This window comes from Coregonus lavaretus, assembly GCF_964263955.1.
Source record: "Coregonus lavaretus genome assembly, contig: HAP1_SCAFFOLD_3272, whole genome shotgun sequence".
In the NCBI taxonomy this organism is placed as follows: Eukaryota; Metazoa; Chordata; class Actinopteri; order Salmoniformes; family Salmonidae; genus Coregonus; species Coregonus lavaretus.
The window spans coordinates 14,560-35,929 of NW_028160940.1; the positions used below are offsets into that span (position 1 = coordinate 14,560).

General features: G+C 42.5%; 1 protein-coding gene across 1 annotated transcript in view; it reads left to right on the forward strand.

The window, feature by feature from the left end:
- LOC311121275 (autotaxin-like) overlaps nucleotides 1–21,370 on the forward strand; it is a gene marked incomplete at its 5' end in the record, with an annotated part of 40,617 nt that overhangs the window by 13,138 nt on the left and 6,109 nt on the right. The window contains 9 exons of the mRNA XM_084195784.1: nucleotides 8,802–8,930; nucleotides 9,404–9,435; nucleotides 9,622–9,749; nucleotides 11,302–11,389; nucleotides 11,482–11,569; nucleotides 11,747–11,916; nucleotides 14,901–14,946; nucleotides 15,159–15,298; nucleotides 21,113–21,248. Coding sequence (XP_084051910.1) covers nucleotides 8,802–8,930; nucleotides 9,404–9,435; nucleotides 9,622–9,749; nucleotides 11,302–11,389; nucleotides 11,482–11,569; nucleotides 11,747–11,916; nucleotides 14,901–14,946; nucleotides 15,159–15,298; nucleotides 21,113–21,248 — 957 coding nt within the window. The remainder of the gene's footprint in view (nucleotides 1–8,801; nucleotides 8,931–9,403; nucleotides 9,436–9,621; nucleotides 9,750–11,301; nucleotides 11,390–11,481; nucleotides 11,570–11,746; nucleotides 11,917–14,900; nucleotides 14,947–15,158; nucleotides 15,299–21,112; nucleotides 21,249–21,370) is intronic.

Below are 21,370 nucleotides of genomic sequence, written 5' to 3' on the forward strand. Positions count from 1 at the left end.
CACACCAACTCTACCTACTCAACAAACACCAACTCTACCTACTCAACACACCAACTCTACCTACTCTATACACACCAACTCTACCTACTCTATACACACCAACTCTACCTACTCTATACACACCAACTCTACCTACTCTATACACACCAACTCTACCTACTCTATACACACCAACTCTACCTACTCAACACACCAACTCTACCTACTCTATACACACCAACTCTACCTACTCTATACACACCAACTCTACCTACTCTATACACACCAACTCTACCTACTCTATACACACCAACTCTACCTACTCTATACACACCAACTCTACCTACTATATACACACCAACTCTACCTACTCTATACACACCAACTCTACCTACTCTATACACACCAACTCTACCTACTATATACACACCAACTCTACCTACTCTATACACACCAACTCTACCTACTCTATACACACCAACTCTACCTACTCTATACACACCAACTCTACCTACTCTATACACACCAACTCTACCTACTCTATACACACCAACTCTACCTACTCTATACACACCAACACTACCTACTCTATACACACCAACTCTACCTACTCTATACACACCAACTCTACCTACTCTATACACACCAACTCTACCTACTCAACACACACCAACTCTACCTACTCAACACACCAACTCTACCTACTCTATACACACCAACTCTACCTACTCTATACACACCAACTCTACCTACTCTATACACACCAACTCTACCTACTCAACACATACCAACTCTACCTACTCTATACACACCAACTCTACCTACTCTATACACACCAACTCTACCTACTCTATACACACCAACTCTACCTACTCTATACACACCAACTCTACCTACTCTATACACACCAACTCTACCTACTCTATACACACCAACTCTACCTACTATATACACACCAACTCTACCTACTCTATACACACCAACTCTACCTACTCTATACACACCAACTCTACCTACTATATACACACCAACTCTACCTACTCTATACACACCAACTCTACCTACTCTATACACACCAACTCTACCTACTCTATACACACCAACTCTACCTACTCTATACACACCAACTCTACCTACTCTATACACACCAACACTACCTACTCTATACACACCAACTCTACCTACTCTATACACACCAACTCTACCTACTCTATACACACCAACTCTACCTACTCAACACACACCAACTCTACCTACTCAACACACCAACTCTACCTACTCTATACACACCAACTCTACCTACTCTATACACACCAACTCTACCTACTCAACAAACACCAACTCTACCTACTCAACACACCAACTCTACCTACTCTATACACACCAACTCTACCTACTCTATATACACCAACTCTACCTACTCTATACACACCAACTCTACCTACTCTATACACACCAACTCTACCTACTCTATACACACCAACTCTACCTACTCAACACACCAACTCTACCTACTCTATACACACCAACTCTACCTACTCTATACACACCAACTCTACCTACTCTATACACACCAACTCTACCTACTCAACACACCAACTCTACCTACTCTATACACACCAACTCTACCTACTCTATACACACCAACTCTACCTACTCTATACACACCAACTCTACCTACTCAACACACACCAACTCTACCTACTCAACACACCAACTCTACCTACTCTATACACACCAACTCTACCTACTCTATACACACCAACTCTACCTACTCAACACACACCAACTCTACCTACTCAACACACCAACTCTACCTACTCTATACACACCAACTCTACCTACTCTATACACACCAACTCTACCTACTCTATACACACCAACTCTACCTACTCTATACACACCAACTCTACCTACTCTATACACACCAACTCTACCTACTCAACACACCAACTCTACCTACTCTATACACACCAACTCTACCTACTCTATACACACCAACTCTACCTACTCTATACACACCAACTCTACCTACTCTATACACACCAACTCTACCTACTCTATACACACCAACTCTACCTACTCTATACACACCAACACTACCTACTCTATACACACCAACTCTACCTACTCAACACATACCAACTCTACCTACTCTATACACACCAACTCTACCTACTCTATACACCAACTCTACCTTCTCTATACACACCAACTCTACCTTCTCAACACACACCAACTCTACCTACTCTATACACACCAACTCTACCTACTCTATACACACCAACTCTACCTACTCTATACACACCAACTCTACCTACTCTATACACACCAACTCTACCTACTCTATACACACCAACTCTACCTACTCTATACACACACACTCTACCTACTCTATACACACCAACTCTACCTACTCTATACACACCAACTCTACCTACTCTATACACACCAACTCTACCTACTCTATACACACCAACACTACCTACTCTATACACACCAACTCTACCTACTCAACACATACCAACTCTACCTACTCTATACACACCAACTCTACCTACTCTACACACCAACTCTACCTACTCAACACACCAACTCTACCTACTCTATACACACCAACTCTACCTACTCTATACACATTAACTCTACCTACTCTATACACACCAACTCTACCTACTCTACACACAACTCTACCTACTCTATACACACCAACACTACCTACTCTATACACACCAACTCTACCTACTCTATACACACCAACTCTACCTACTCTATACACACCAACTCTACCTACTCTATACACACCAACTCTACCTACTCTATACACACCAACTCTACCTACTCAACACACCAACTCTACCTACTCTATACACACCAACTCTACCTACTCTATACACACCAACTCTACCTACTCTATACACACCAACTCTACCTACTCTATACACATTAACTTTACCTACTCTATACACACCAACTCTACCTACTCTATACACACCAACTCTACCTACTCAATACACACCAACACTACCTACTCTATACACACCAACTCTACCTACTCTATACACACCAACTCTACCTACTCTATACACACCAACTCTACCTACTCAACACCAACTCTACCTACTCTATACACACCAACTCTACCTACTCTATACACACCAACACTACCTACTCTATACACACCAACTCTACCTACTCTATACACACCAACTCTACCTACTCTATACACACCAACTCTATCTACTCTATACACACCAACTCTACCTACTCTATACACACCAACTCTACCTACTCTATACACACCAACTCTACCTACTCTATACACACCAACTCTACCTACTCAACACATACCAACTCTACCTACACTATACACACCAACACTACCTACTCTATACACACCAACTCTACCTACTCAATACACACCAACACTACCTACTCTACACACCAACTCTACCTACTCAACACACACCAACTCTACCTACTCAACACACCAACTCTACCTACTCTATACACACCAACACTACCTACTCTATACACACAAACTCTACCTACTCTATACACACCAACTCTACCTACTCTATACACACCAACTCTACCTACTCAACACTACCTACTCTACACACCAACTCTACCTACTCAACACACACCAACTCTACCTACTCAACACACCAACTCTACCTACTCTATACACACCAACACTACCTACTCTATACACACCAACTCTACCTACTCTATACACACCAACTCTACCTACTCTATACACACCAACTCTACCTACTCTATACACACCAACAACACCTACTCTATACACACCAACTCTACCTACTCAACACACCAACTCTACCTACTCTATACACACCAACTCTACCTACTCTATACACACCAACTCTACCTACTCTATACACACCAACTCTACCTACTCAACACACCAACTCTACCTACTCTATACACACCAACTCTACCTACTCTATACACACCAACTCTACCTACTCTATACACACCAACTCTACCTACTCAACACATACCAACTCTACCTACACTATACACACCAACACTACCTACTCTATACACACCAACTCTACCTACTCAATACACACCAACACTACCTACTCTACACACCAACTCTACCTACTCAACACACACCAACTCTACCTACTCAACACACCAACTCTACCTACTCTATACACACCAACACTACCTACTCTATACACACCAACTCTACCTACTCTATACACACCAACTCTACCTACTCTATACACACCAACTCTACCTACTCTATACACACCAACACTACCTACTCTATACACACCAACTCTACCTACTCAACACACCAACTCTACCTACTCTATACACACCAACTCTACCTACTCTATACACACCAACTCTACCTACTCTATACACACCAACTCTACCTACTCAACACATACCAACTCTACCTACTCTATACACACCAACTCTACCTACTCTATACACACCAACTCTACCTACTCTATACACACCAACTCTACCTACTCTATACACACCAACTCTACCTACTCTATACACACCAACTCTACCTACTCTATACACACCAACTCTACCTACTCTATACACACCAACTCTACCTACTCTATACACACCAACTCTACCTACTCTATACACACCAACTCTACCTACTCTATACACACCAACTCTACCTACTCTATACACACCAACTCTACCTACTCTATACACACCAATTCTACCTACTCTATACACACCAACTCTACCTACTCTATACACACCAACACTACCTACTCTATACACACCAACTCTACCTACTCTATACACACCAACTCTACCTACTCTATACACACCAACTCTACCTACTCAACACACACCAACTCTACCTACTCAACACACCAACTCTACCTACTCTATACACACCAACTCTACCTACTCTATACACACCAACTCTACCTACTCAACACACACCAACTCTACCTACTCAACACACCAACTCTACCTACTCTATACACACCAACTCTACCTACTCTATACACACCAACTCTACCTACTCTATACACACCAACTCTACCTACTCTATACACACCAACTCTACCTACTCTATACACACCAACTCTACCTACTCTATACACACCAACTCTACCTACTCTATACACACCAACTCTACCTACTCTATACACACCAACTCTACCTACTCAACACACCAACTCTACCTACTCTATACACACCAACTCTACCTACTCTATACACACCAACTCTACCTACTCTATACACACCAACTCTACCTACTCAACACACCAACTCTACCTACTCTATACACACCAACTCTACCTACTCTATACACACCAACTCTACCTACTCAACACACACCAACTCTACCTACTCAACACACCAACTCTACCTACTCTATACACACCAACTCTACCTACTCTATACACACCAACTCTACCTACTCAACACACACCAACTCTACCTACTCAACACACCAACTCTACCTACTCTATACACACCAACTCTACCTACTCTATACACACCAACTCTACCTACTCTATACACACCAACTCTACCTACTCTATACACACCAACTCTACCTACTCTATACACACCAACTCTACCTACTCTATACACACCAACTCTACCTACTCAACACACCAACTCTACCTACTCAACACACCAACTCTACCTACTCTATACACACCAACTCTACCTACTCTATACACACCAACTCTACCTACTCAACACATACCAACTCTACCTACACTATACACACCAACACTACCTACTCTATACACACCAACTCTACCTACTCAATACACACCAACACTACCTACTCTACACACCAACTCTACCTACTCAACACACACCAACTCTACCTACTCAACACACCAACTCTACCTACTCTATACACACCAACTCTACCTACTCTATACACACCAACTCTACCTACTCTATACACACCAACTCTACCTACTCAACACACACCAACTCTACCTACTCAACACACCAACTCTACCTACTCTATACACACCAACTCTACCTACTCTATACACACCAACTCTACCTACTCAACACACACCAACTCTACCTACTCAACACACCAACTCTACCTACTCTATACACACCAACTCTACCTACTCTATACACACCAACTCTACCTACTCTATACACACCAACTCTACCTACTCTATACACACCAACTCTACCTACTCTATACACACCAACTCTACCTACTCTATACACACCAACTCTACCTACTCAACACACCAACTCTACCTACTCTATACACACCAACTCTACCTACTCTATACACACCAACTCTACCTACTCTATACACACCAACTCTACCTACTCAACACATACCAACTCTACCTACACTATACACACCAACACTACCTACTCTATACACACCAACTCTACCTACTCAATACACACCAACACTACCTACTCTACACACCAACTCTACCTACTCAACACACACCAACTCTACCTACTCAACACACCAACTCTACCTACTCTATACACACCAACACTACCTACTCTATACACACCAACTCTACCTACTCTATACACACCAACTCTACCTACTCTATACACACCAACTCTACCTACTCTATACACACCAACACTACCTACTCTATACACACCAACTCTACCTACTCAACACACCAACTCTACCTACTCTATACACACCAACTCTACCTACTCTATACACACCAACTCTACCTACTCTATACACACCAACTCTACCTACTCAACACATACCAACTCTACCTACTCTATACACACCAACTCTACCTACTCTATACACACCAACTCTACCTACTCTATACACACCAACTCTACCTACTCTATACACACCAACTCTACCTACTCTATACACACCAACTCTACCTACTCTATACACACCAACTCTACCTACTATATACACACCAACTCTACCTACTCTATACACACCAACTCTACCTACTCTATACACACCAACTCTACCTACTATATACACACCAACTCTACCTACTCTATACACACCAACTCTACCTACTCTATACACACCAACTCTACCTACTCTATACACACCAACTCTACCTACTCTATACACACCAACTCTACCTACTCTATACACACCATAACTATGCCTCCTCAATACACACCATAACTATGCCTCCTCAATACACACCATAACTATGCCTCCTCAATACACACCATAACTATGCCTCCTCTATACACACCATAACTATGCCTCCTCAATACACACCATAACTATGCCTCCTCAATACACACCATAACTATGCCTCCTCTATACACACCATAACTATGCCTCCTCTATACACACCATAACTATGCCTCCTCAATACACACCATAACTATGCCTCCTCAATACACACCATAACTATGCCTCCTCTATACACACCATAACTATGCCTCCTCTATACACACCATAACTATGCCTCCTCTATACACACCATAACTATGCCTCCTCAATACACACCATAACTATGCCTCCTCAATACACACCATAACTATGCCTCCTCAATACACACCATAACTATGCCTCCTCTATACACACCATAACTATGCCTCCTCAATACACACCATAACTATGCCTCCTCTATACACACCATAACTATGCCTCCTCAATACACACCATAACTATGCCTCCTCTATACACACCATCACTATGCCTCCTCAATACACACCATAACTATGCCTCCTCAATACACACCATAACTATGCCTCCTCAATACACACCATAACTATGCCTCCTCAATACACACCATAACTATGCCTCCTCAATACACACCATAACTATGCCTCCTCAATACACACCATAACTATGCCTCCTCTATACACACCATAACTATGCCTCCTCAATACACACCATAACTATGCCTCCTCAATACACACCATAACTATGCCTCCTCTATACACACCATAACTATGCCTCCTCAATACACACCATAACTATGCCTCCTCAATACACACCATAACTATGCCTCCTCTATACACACCATAACTATGCCTCCTCTATACACACCATAACTATGCCTCCTCAATACACACCATAACTATGCCTCCTCCATACACACCAACTCTACCAGCTGTGTTTTTTAATCAATACTACTCAACCTTTCCCCAATATGAAACCTGTTCTAACTCTGTGTTTCGGAGGGTTGGGATAATGTAGAAGCCTGGTGTAGAGGGCATCCTGCAGGAGCTGCAGGTCCTGACGGAGATCATCGCGGCCCGGTCGGCCTTGTTCATGCAGCTGTTGGGAGCGGGCAGTCAGTCAGACAGACAGCTTTAGGATGAAAATATTTTTTGTTGTCCCACAGCTGATTTGGAAATGGTTTTCTTTCTGCTTTGCTTTGGCTGACAAGTGAGCTGTGTTTGTCACATACGCCTAGAATAACATTGCAGGACTGCGGTTGGGTTCGGGACCAGTTCTTGCGTTAGCGGGTTGGGGGTCGGACAGAAAGCCAGCGGGTGTGGGCACGTGTGATATATAAAATGCTATGGGCGGGAGAGGGAGAAATAAATCAATCCTCCGCAGACCTCTAGACCAGGGGTGTCAAACTCATTCCATGGAGGGCCGAGTGTCTGCAGGTTTTTGTTTTTTCCTTTCAATTAAAGACCTAGACAACCAGGTGAGGGGAGTTCTTTACTAATTAGTGACCTCAATTCATCAATCAAGTACAAGGCAGGCACTCGGTCCTCCACGGAATGAGTTTGACACGTGCTCCAGACAACGTCCATTTCTCTCTGACTATGGACAATCAAGTCACCTTCTTCTTCTTCGTTCTGGAGTGATTTAAAGTCTGTTCTGAACATGTGTTCCTCAGGTATGGAGGAGGCTCACTGTGACAGGACAGAGTTCCTCAGCTCATACATGCCGTCCACTGTTGATGACATCATCCTGATCCCCGGCTCCCTGGGCAGGATCCGCTCCAGGTACCCCAACAACCCCAAATGTGAGCGTTGGTTTGTTTGTTTGATTGATTGATTGATTGATTGATTGATTGATTGACTGACCATTTAAAAACACTACTGTTTTGAAGAACATGCATTAATAAAATCATTGAGGATTACCCAACTACAAATTCCCAACTAAATTCAGAGACCTATTTCCATTGTGGTCCTCATAGGCTGCATTTAGACAGGCAGACCAATTCTTCCAGTTACTGGAAAGTCTGCAGTGAAATACAGAGTACTGTATCTCAGTGACCCTGGCCTGATCCTTGGACTGGGTCACATGGCCAGGTCAGGCAAGGCAACAATAACATAACTTTACCGTGTATCTTTCTGCTCTGAAGAGCATGCCTCCTCCCCAGACTAGGTTGATGTGTCCCTTCTGATCCAGTTATAAACTCCGTCCTCAGTACAGTCGAACGAGGCACATTTCCTAACAGTCGACAGTAAATTAGAACACTTTGTCTTTTTTCAGATGATGCAAAATCGGTTGTTGCAAATCTTACGGTGAGTATTATACACATTGTATTTCCATGCACATTGTCTTCTCTAAGTCATTGTTCTGACCAATATTCATATCTGTGTTGTCGTGTCAGAAGGTTAAGGTGAAAAATCCTGAATGATAGTTGATGAAATAGTGGTGACAGAGTTCTACTACTGAGCACCTGGAATCATGTTCTTCTGCTCCCTCAGTGTAAAAAAACGGACCAGCACTTCAAGCCCTATCTGAAGCAGCATCTCCCCAAGCGCCTTCACTACACCAACAACAGGAGAATAGAGGATATCCATCTGTTAGTGGAGAGAAAGTGGCACATCGCAAGGTTATACCCCTCTCTCTCTCTCTCTCTCCCTCTCTCTCTCCCTCTCCCTCTCCCTCTCTCTCTCCTCTCCCTCTCTCTCCCTCTCCCTCTCCCTCTCCCTCTCCCTCTCCCTCTCCCTCTCCCTCTCCCTCTCCCTCTCCCTCTCCCTCTCTCTCTCCTCTCCCTCTCCTCCCCGTATCCTCTCTCTGTCCTATTGGTGGTGTCCTATTGGTGGTGTCCTATTGGCGGTGTCCTATTGGCGGTGTTCTATTGGTGTGTCCTATTGGCGGTGTCCTATTGGCGGTGTCCTATTGGCGGTGTTCTATTGGTGTGTCCTATTGGCGGTGTCCTATTGGTGTGTCCTATTGGCGGTGTCCTATTGGCGGTGTCCTATTGGCGGTGTCCTATTGGGGTGTCCTATTGGCGGTGTTCTATTGGTGTGTCCTATTGGCGGTGTCCTATTGGCGGTGTCCTATTGGCGGTGTCCTATTGGTGTGTCCTATTGGCGGTGTCCTATTGGTGTGTCCTATTGGCGGTGTCCTATTGGCGGTGTCCTATTGGCGGTGTCCTATTGGTGTGTCCTATTGGCGGTGTCCTATTGGCGGTGTCCTATTGGCGGTGTCCTATTGGCGGTGTCCTATTGGTGGTGTCCTATTGGCGGTGTCCTATTGGCGGTGTCCTATACCTGGACAGACTCTGTATGTTTGTCATCATCAGTCCCAGTGTTGGTCAGACCCAGTGGAAGGTTCTCACTCCTAGTGTAAACCCATGAGGTAATGTCTGTCTGTCTGTCTGTCTGTCTGTCTGTCGCGGACAACAACTGAAAACAAATCAATGGTTGAAAGACGGAGAGGGACGGAGAGGAGAGGGATGGTTAAGAATAAGCCTGCTCCATGGGGATGTCACCCTCTTTGAGTTGGCACGCCACAGAGCTAAATGAAAGAGCTCTTTGAGATCCCTCCTCCTGCCTGCTAAGATATAGACTCGTTTAATCGCTGGCACCATGAGTTGTGAACTTAATGCTTTCTGAGTGAGAAATTCCTACCCTCCTGCAGCTTTGCAGCTAGCTAACAGAGTAAAACAGTCTTTTAAATTAAATACCCAAATGAAGTGCAATATTTGTTAGCCGTTTTCCCTGCCGTTGGTGATTTTCCCTTACACAGACACCACTGACTGTAGTGCTTAATGCACGCTCAATAAAAAAGTGTCTGTATTTTCAATTACATGGCTTTTGAGGGGAATGTGGTGGTGTGGGGTTGGCCTTTGGCCGAACTGAATCCTTTAACTTGGGTCTATAAGGATTTCAGTGTGTTACTGTGTGATGTAGGGCTGTATCTGTGTGGTCTGGTTTTAATCAAATCAATGTTATGAAAATCAGACACAATTTCCTTGAATGTTTATCTAGGCTGCACATTGTCTTCATCCTCGGTGAGGAAATGTAGATAGTTCAAATTATTGAAACCTTCAATTGTCTGATGTTGTAAAAGTTCTTTTTTGCATCATGGTTGCTTGTCTTCATGTAACTTCAAAGCCTTTTTATTTATTTATGAATGCATAACGCTGTCTGTCACAGGAAGTCTCCAGAAGGAGGAAAGAGGCACCCTGGGAAATGTGGTTTTGCAGGAGATCACGGTTATGACAACAAGATAAACAGCATGCAGGTATGCTAGTTTTATCCTCATCTTGATTTATCAACAAGTGATTTATAACAATTAATTATTAATCATTACCTTATCCTGTTCTTGTTCTTTAGACAATTTTCTTGGGATATGGACCTATGTTTAAATTCAAGACCAAAGTGCCAGTTTTTGAAAACATTGAACTTTACAATGTCATGTGTGGTAAGGCATCTTTTCCATGTATACTTTTTTTTACTTGAGGGAGGCACAGCATTCGTCACCCCATACTCAGACGTTATGGACAGTGAAGTTGCATTGAATTGACTTGAGATCTTTACTGTAGTCGTACAATGTGATATGATACGATAAAATACTTTATTGTCCGTTTTCATGGAACAGATCTGCTTGGCCTGAAGCCTGCCCCTAACAACGGGACTCATGGCAGTCTGAACCACCTGTTGAAAAGCCCGGTCCACAAACCCACAATGCCAGAGGAGGTGTCTAGACCCACTCCCTCAGGTCCCATCATTACTCTGACCGATGACTTAGGCTGCAGCTGTGATGACAAGGTCAGCTACAGAACACCACAGCTCTTATAGCCATAGAGATAGATACTGTATCACTGTAGAGATAGATACTGTATCACTGTAGAGATAGATACTGTATCACTGTAGAGATAGATACTGTATCACTGTAGAGATAGTTACTGTATCACTGTAGAGATAGATACTGTATCACAATAGAGATAGATACTGTATCACTGTAGAGATAGATACTGTATCACTGTAGAGATAGTTACTGTATCACTATAGAGATAGATACTGTATCACAATAGAGATAGATACTGTATCACTGTAGATATAGATCCTGTATCACTGTAGAGATAGATAATGTAGATATTGTATTTATCTCTATTGCTCTCACCACAGAACTAGAATGAGAATGTATTTATATGGCTTTCACAGCCGTAGACAGACGGATATTGAGGCTTTTGATTTTATATCAACTTGATACAGTGGGGGGAAAAAGTATTTAGTCAGCCACCAATTGTGCAAGTTCTCCCACTTAAAAAGATGAGAGAGGCCTGTAATTTTCATCATAGGTACACGTCAACTATGACAGACAAATTGGGGAAAGAAAAATCCAGAAAATCACATTGTAGGATTTTTAATGAATTTATTTGCAAATTATGGTGGAAAATAATTATTTGGTCACCTACAAACAAGCAAGATTTCTGGCTCTCACAGACCTGTAACTTCTTCTTTAAGAGGCTCCTCTGTCCTCCACTCATTACCTGTATTAATGGCACCTGTTTGAACTTGTTATCAGTATAAAAGACACCTGTCCACAACCTCAAACAGTCACACTCCAAACTCCACTATGGCCAAGACCAAAGAGCTGTCAAAGGACACCAGAAACAAAATTGTAGACCTGCACCAGGCTGGGAAGACTGAATCTGCAATAGGTAAGCAGCTTGGTTTGAAGAAATCAACTGTGGGAGCAATTATTAGGAAATGGAAGACATACAAGACCACTGATAATCTCCCTCGATCTGGGGCTCCACGCAAGATCTCACCCCGTGGGGTCAAAATGATCACAAGAACGGTGAGCAAAAATCCCAGAACCACACGGGGGGACCTAGTGAATGACCTGCAGAGAGCTGGGACCAAAGTAACAAAGCCTACCATCAGTAACACACTACGCCGCCAGGGACTCAAATCCTGCAGTGCCAGATGTGTCCCCCTGCTTAAGCCAGTACATGTCCAGGCCCGTCTGAAGTTTGCTAGAGTGCATTTGGATGATCCAGAAGAGGATTGGGAGAATGTCATATGGTCAGATGAAACCAAAATAGAACTTTTTGGTAAAAACTCAACTTATCGTGTTTGGAGGACAAAGAATGCTGAGTTGCATACAAAGAACACCATACCTACTGTGAAGCATGGGGGTGGAAACATCATGCTTTGGGGCTGTTTTTCTGCAAAGGGACCAGGACGTCTGATCCATGTAAAGGAGCAACGAAGGAGTGGCTTCGTAAGAAGCATTTCAAGGTCCTGGAGTGGCCTAGCCAGTCTCCAGATCTCAACCCCATAGAAAATCTTTGGAGGGAGTTGAAAGTCCGTGTTGCCCAGCGACAGCCCCAAAACATCACTGCTCTAGAGGAGATCTGCATGGAGGAATGGGCCAAAATACCAGCAACAGTGTGTGAAAACCTTGTGAAGACTTACAGAAAACGTTTGACCTGTGTCATTGCCAACAAAGGGTATATAACAAAGTATTGAGAAACTTTTGTTATTGACCAAATACTTATTTTCCACCATCATTTGCAAATAAATTCATTAAAAATCCTACAATGTGATTTTCTGGATTTTTTTTTCTCATTTTGTCTGTCATAGTTGACGTGTACCTATGATGAAAATTACAGGCCTCTCTCATCTTTTTAAGTGGGAGAACTTGCACAATTGGTGGCTGACAGAGGGTAGTGCGTACGGCCCAGTACATCACTGGGGCCAAGCTTCCTGCCATCCAGGACCTCTATACCAGGCGGTGTCAGAGGAAGGCCCTCAAAATTGTCAAAGACTCCAGCCACCCTAGTCATAGACTGTTCTCTCTGCTACCGCACGGCAAGCGGTACCGGAGTGCCAAGTCTAGGTCCAAAAGACTCAACAGCTTCTACCCCCAAGCCATAAGACTCCTGAACAGCTAATCATGGCTACCCGGACTATTTGCACTGCCCCCCCACCCCATCCTTTTACGCTGCTGCTACTCTGTTAATTATTTATGCATAGTCACTTTAACTCTACCCACATGTACATATTACTTCAACTACCTCAACTAGCTGGTGCCCCCGCACATTGACTCTGCACCGGTACCCCCCTGTATATATAGCCTCCCTACTGTTATTTTATTTTACTTCTGCTCTTTTTTTTCTCAACACTTTTTTTGTTGTTGTTTTATGTTTACTTTTTTGTTAAAAAGAAATGCACTGTTGGTTAAGGGCTGTAAGTAAGCATTTCACTGTAATGTCTGCACCTGTTGTATTCGGCGCATGTGGCCCAAAAAATTTGATTTGATTTGATTTGACTAAATAATTTTTTCCCCCACTGTATATGCTTCAATAAAATAAATCAGATTGATTTCTGCATATCAAGAAATAGACTACATGTGTGTTTGACCTATGATCTGACTGATATCTGTTGCACTAGGCATTACTCCATGTTGTAATTTAACGTGTTAAACTGGTTTCTGTGTCTGGGACTGATTGTTGTCTCTAATCAATAGCTACTGCTATTCATTCTCATGCTTGTCTGGGACTGATTGTTGTCTCTAATCAATAGCTGCTGCTATTCATTCTCATGCTTGTTTGTTTGATTCCTCTTCTTCTTACTTCTGTCTGTGAAGTCGTCTTGCTTCTGCAAGGATTATAGATCTCTTGCAAGAGATTTTCACCTTCAATCTTTTGCAGTTACGTTCAAAAAATAGGGGGCAGAGAGCTTTGAAAGTCCCCCTTGTAAGAGGCTATAACCTGGAGTCACTGTGGCTCTGTTTCTTGCAGAACCAAGTGGAAGAGCTTAATCAGAGACTGAGGCAAGCTGTTGATGGTACGTCTCTCTCTGGTCCATATCGTTGGTCTTATGCCTGAGTAGTAGTAATGCTAACACCTGTGTAATAATCTGTAATTACTGCACTAACAATGTTGTTATTAACATGTTATTACATAGGGGTTGAAACGTGACCTATTTCTCATATTACTATTGAATATCATCTTCAGAGTGTTGTTACAAGCTTCTGGGGTTGTCCTCTTCTCCTCCAGACAGCAAGAACCTCCCTCATGGTCGACCTGCACTTCTGTTCCGTGCTAAATATAGCATTCTACACCACAGTGACTATATCAGTGGGTACAGTGAATCACTCTCTATGCCCCTATGGACGTCCTATACTGTCTCCAAACAGGTATGTCATACAGGACATAGCTTACAAGTTTCATACATTGTTTATGTTGATATTAGCTATATGCTATTTACTGCACACTTGAGTTTATAACTTGACTTTTGACTTGAATGCAAGGGAAAATAGCTAATTCAAGAATCCTCTCAAGATAAGCCCATGGACTGGTACATACATCGTCAATACTTTATGTTGACTACTAAGTTGAACAGTGGTCTAATTATAGTCTAGAGTAGGGCTCTCCAACCCTGTTCCTGGAGAGAAACCGTCCTGTAGGTTTTAACACCAACCCTGTTCCTGGAGAGATACCGTCCTGTAGGTTTTAAAACCAACCCTGTTCCTGGAGAGATACCGTCCTGTAGGTTTTTAACTCCAATCCTGTTCCTGGAGAGCTTACCGCCCTGTAGGTTTTCACTCAAATCCAATCAAATCAAATTTGATTTGTCACATGCGCAGAATACAACAGGTGTAGACCTTACCGTGAAATGCTTACTTACAAGCCCTTAACCAACAATGACGTTTTAAGAAAAATAAGTGTTAAGAGAAAATATATTTTTTTAAAGTATGATGATGATGATAATAATAATAATAATAATAATAATAATAATAATAATAATAACAGTAGTGAGGCGATATACAGGGGGTACCGGTACTGAGTCAATGTGGGGGGGCACCGGTTAGTCGAGGTCATTGAGGTAATATGTACAGCGCATTCGGAAAGTATTCAGACCCCTTGACTTTTTCCACATTTTGTTACATTACAGCCTTATTCTAAAATTGATTAAATTGTTTTTTTTCCCTCATCAATCTACACACAATACCACATAATGACAAAGCAAAAACAGGTTTTTAGAAATTCTTGAACATTTCGTACAAATAAAAAACATATCACATTTACATAAGTATTCAGACCCTTTACTCAGTACTTTGTTGAAGCACCTTTGGCAGTGATTACAGCCTGGAGTCTTCTTGGGTTTGACGCTACAAGCTTGGCACACCTGTATTTGGGGAGTTTCTTCCATTCTTCTCTGCAGATCCTCTCAAGCTCTGTCACGTTGGATGGAGAGCTTCACTGCACAGCTATTTTCAGGTCTCTCCAGAGATATTTGATCGGGTTCAAGTCCGGGCTCTTGCTGGGCAACTCAAGGACATTCAGAGACTTGTCCCGAAGCCACTCCTGTATTGTCATGGCTGTGTGCTTAAGGTCGTTGTCCTGTTGGAAGGTGAACCTTCGCCCCAGTCTGAGGTACTGAGCACTCTGGAGCAAGTTTTCATCAAGGATCTCTCAGTACTTTGCTCTGTTAATCTTTCCCTCGATCCTGACTAGTCTTCCAGTCCCTGCCGCTGAAAAACATCCCCACAGCATGAAGCTGCCACCACCATGCTTCACCGTAGGGATAGTGCCAGGTTTCCTCCAGACGTGACGCTTGGCGTTCAGGCCAAAGAGTTCAATCTTGGTTTCATCAGACCAGATAATCTTGTTTCTCATGGTCTTGAGAGTCTTTAGGTGCCTTTTGGCAAACTCCAAGCGTGCTGTCATGTGCTGTTTACTGAGGAGTGGCTTCCGTCTGGCCACTCTACCATAAAGTGTTGCAGAGATGGTTGTCCTTCTGGAAGGTTCTCCCATCTCCACAGAGGAACTCTGGAGCTCTGTCAGAGTGACCATCGGGTTCTTGGTCACCTCCCTGACCAAGGCCCTTCTCCCCCAATTGCTCACTTTGGCCGGGCGGCCAGCTCTAGGAAGAGTCTTGGTGGTTCCAAACTTCTTCCATTTAAGAATGATGGAGGCCACTGTGTTCTTGGGGACCTTCAATGCTGCAGACATTTTTTGGTACCCTTCCCCAGATCTGTGCCTCGACACAATCCTATCTCGGAGCTCTACGGACAATTCCTTCGACCTCATGGCTTGGTTTTTGCACTGTCAACTGTGGGACCTTATTTAGACAGGTGTGAGCCTTTCCAAATCCTGTCCAATCAATTGAATTTACCATAGGTGGACTCCAATCAAGTTGTAGAAACATCTCAAGGATGATCAGTGGAAACAGGATGCACCTGAGCTCAATTTTGTGTCTCATAGCAAAGGGTCTGAATACTTAAATAAAAATAAATAAATAAATAATTGGTCATTTAGCAGACGCTCTTATCCAGAGCGACTTACAGGAGCAATTAGGGTTAAGTAAATAAGGTATGTATTTTATTTTTAATACATTTGCAAACATTTCAATAAATCTGTTTTCACTTTTTCATTATGGGGTATTGTGTGTAGTTTGATGAAGAACAAAATTAATTTAATCAATTTTAGAATAAGGCTGTAACGTAACAAAATGTGGAAAAGGGGAAGGATTCTGAATACTTTCTGAATGCACTGTATCTCTCCAGGAACAGGGTTGGAGTTAAAACCTACAGGGGGGTGTCTCTCCAGGAACAGGGTTAGAGTTAAAACCTACAGGAGGGTGTCTCTCCAGGAACAGGGTTGGAGTTAAAACCTACAGGAGGGTGTCTCTCCAGGAACAGGGTTGGAGTTAAAACCTACAGGAGGGTGTCTCTCCAGGAACAGGGTTGGAGAGTCCTGCTCTAGTGTATTGTCAGTGACTACAGTCTACAGTGGTCTAATGTTGACTACAGTCTACAGTGTTCTAATGTTGACTACAGTCTACAGTGTTCTAATGTTGACTACAGTGGTCTAATGTTGACTACAGTCTACAGTGTTCTAATGTTGACTACAGTCTACAGTGGTCTAATGTTGACTACAGTCTACAGTGGTCTAATGTTGACTACAGTCTACAGTGTTCTAACGTTGACTACAGTCTACAGTGTTCTAATGTTGACTACAGTCTACAGTGTTCTAATGTTGACTACAGTCTACAGTGGTCTAATGTTGACTACAGTCTACAGTGGTCTAATGTTGACTACAGTCTACAGTGGTCTAATGTTGACTACAGTCTACAGTGGTCTAATGTTGACTACAGTCTACAGTGGTCTAATGTTGACTACAGTCTACAGTGTTCTAACGTTGACTACAGTCTACAGTGTTCTAATGTTGACTACAGTCTATAGTGGTCTAATGTTGACTACAGTCTACAGTGGTCTAATGTTGACTACAGTGTTCTAACGTTGACTACAGTCTACAGTGTTCTAATGTTGACTACAGTCTATAGTGGTCTAATGTTGACTACAGTCTACAGTGGTCTAATGTTGACTACAGTCTACAGTGGTCTAATGTTGACTACAGTCTACAGTGGTCTAATGTTGACTACAGTCTACAGTGTTCTAATGTTGACTACAGTGGTCTAATGTTGACTACAGTGGTCTAATGTTGACTACAGTCTACAGTGGTCTAATGTTGACTACAGTCTACAGTGGTCTAATGTTGACTACAGTCTACAGTGGTCTAATGTTGACTACAGTCTACAGTGGTCTAATGTTGACTACAGTCTACAGTGGTCTAATGTTGACCACAATCTATAGTGTTCTAACGTTGACTACAGTCTACAGTGGTCTAATGTTGACTACAGTGTTCTAACGTTGACTACAGTCTACAGTGTTCTAATGTTGACTACAGTGTTCTAACGTTGACTACAGTCTACAGTGTTCTAATGTTGACTACAGTCTACAGTGGTCTAATGTTGACCACAGTCTATGGTGTTCTAACGTTGACTACAGTCTACAGTGGTCTAATGTTGACTACAGTCTACAGTGTTCTAATGTTGACTACAGTGTTCTAACGTTGACTACAGTCTACAGTGTTCTAACGTTGACTACAGTCTACAGTGGTCTAACGTTGACTACTGTGTTCTAACGTTGACTACAGTCTACAGTGTTCTAACGTTGACTACAGTCTTCAGTGTTCTAATGTTGACTACAGTGTTCTAACGTTGACTACAGTCTACAGTGTTCTAACGTTGACTACAGTCTACAGTGTTCTAATGTTGACTACAGTATTCTAATGTTGACTACAGTGTTCTAATGTTGACTACAATCTACAGTGGTCTAACATTGATTACAGTCTACAGTTTTCTAATGTTGACTACAGTGTTCTAACGTTGACTACAATCTACAGTGGTCTAACGTTGACTACAGTCTACAGTGTTCTAATGTTGACTACAGTCTACAGTGTTCTAACGTTGATTACAGTCTACAGTGTTCTAATGTTGACTACAGTGTTCAAACGTTGACTACAGTCTACAGTGTTCTAACGTTGACTACAGTGTTCTAATGTTGACTACAGTGTTCTAACGTTGACTACAGTGTTCAAACGTTGACTACAGTCTACAGTGTTCTAACGTTGACTACAGTGTTCTAATGTTGACTACAGTGTTCTAACGTTGACTACAGTGTTCTAACGTTGACTACAGTGTTCTAACGTTGACTACAGTGTTCAAATGTTGACTACAGTCTACAGTGTTCTAAAGTTGACTACAGTGTTCTAACGTTGACTACAGTGTTCTAACGTTGACTACAGTCTACGGTGTTCTAATGTTGACTACAGTGGTCTAACGTTGACTACAGTCTACAGTGTTCTAATGTTGACTACAGTCTACAGTGTTCTAACGTTGATTACAGTCTACAGTGGTCTAATGTTGACTACAGTGTTCTAACGTTGACTACAGTCTACAGTGGTCTAACGTTGACTACAGTCTACAGTGTTCTAATGTTGACTACAGTCTACAGTGTTCTAACGTTGATTACAGTCTACAGTGTTCTAATGTTGACTACAGTGTTCAAACGTTGACTACAGTCTACAGTGTTCTAACGTTGACTACAGTGTTCTAACGTTGACTACAGTGTTCTAACGTTGACTACAGTGTTCTAACGTTGACTACAGTCTACAGTGTTCTAACGTTGACTACAGTGTTCTAACGTTGACTACAGTCTACAGTGTTCTAACGTTGACTACAGTCTACAGTGGTCTAATGTTGACTACAGTCTACAGTGGTCTAATGTTGACTACAGTCTACAGTGGTCTAATGTTGACTACAGTCTACAGTGGTCTAATGTTGACTACAGTGTTCTAACGTTGACTACAGTCTACAGTGGTCTAACGTTGACTACAGTCTACAGTGTTCTAATGTTGACTACAGTCTACAGTGTTCTAACGTTGATTACAGTCTACAGTGTTCTAATGTTGACTACAGTGTTCAAACGTTGACTACAGTCTACAGTGTTCTAACGTTGACTACAGTGTTCTAACGTTGACTACAGTGTTCTAACGTTGACTACAGTGTTCTAACGTTGACTACAGTCTACAGTGTTCTAACGTTGACTACAGTGTTCTAACGTTGACTACAGTCTACAGTGTTCTAACGTTGACTACAGTGTTCTAACGTTGACTACAGTGTTCTAACGTTGACTACAGTGTTCTAACGTTGACTACAGTCTACAGTGTTCTAACGTTGACTACAGTGTTCTAACGTTGACTACAGTGTTCTAACGTTGACTACAGTGTTCTAACGTTGACTACAGTGTTCTAACGTTGACTACAGTGTTCTAACGTTGACTACAGTGTTCTAACGTTGACTACAGTCTACAGTGTTCTAACGTTGACTACAGTGTTCTAACGTTGACTACAGTGTTCTAACGTTGACTACAGTCTACAGTGTTCTAACGTTGACTACAGTGTTCTAACGTTGACTACAGTGTTCTAACGTTGACTACAGTGTTCTAACGTTGACTACAGTCTACAGTGTTCTAACGTTGACTACAGTGTTCTAACGTTGACTACAGTGTTCTAACGTTGACTACAGTGTTCTAACGTTGACTACAGTGTTCTAACGTTGACTACAGTCTACAGTGGTCTAACGTTGTGGTTGTGTTTTCCAGGTGGAAGTAACACCTCTACCAGAGCATCTGACTAACTGTGTCAGACCTGACATCCGTATCCCTCCGGCCTTCAGCCAATCCTGCTCCAACTACAAGGCTGACAAACAGATCTCCTACGCCTTCCTCTACCCTCCACGTACGTCCTCAGTGTTCTCTCCTGTCAGATCTCATATTGTTTACCAGTGGCTGGTTGCACCAGTTTGGCGTACGCCTGATTCTAACACTACATTCGGCTTAGCATTTAAAGACTAACTTTGG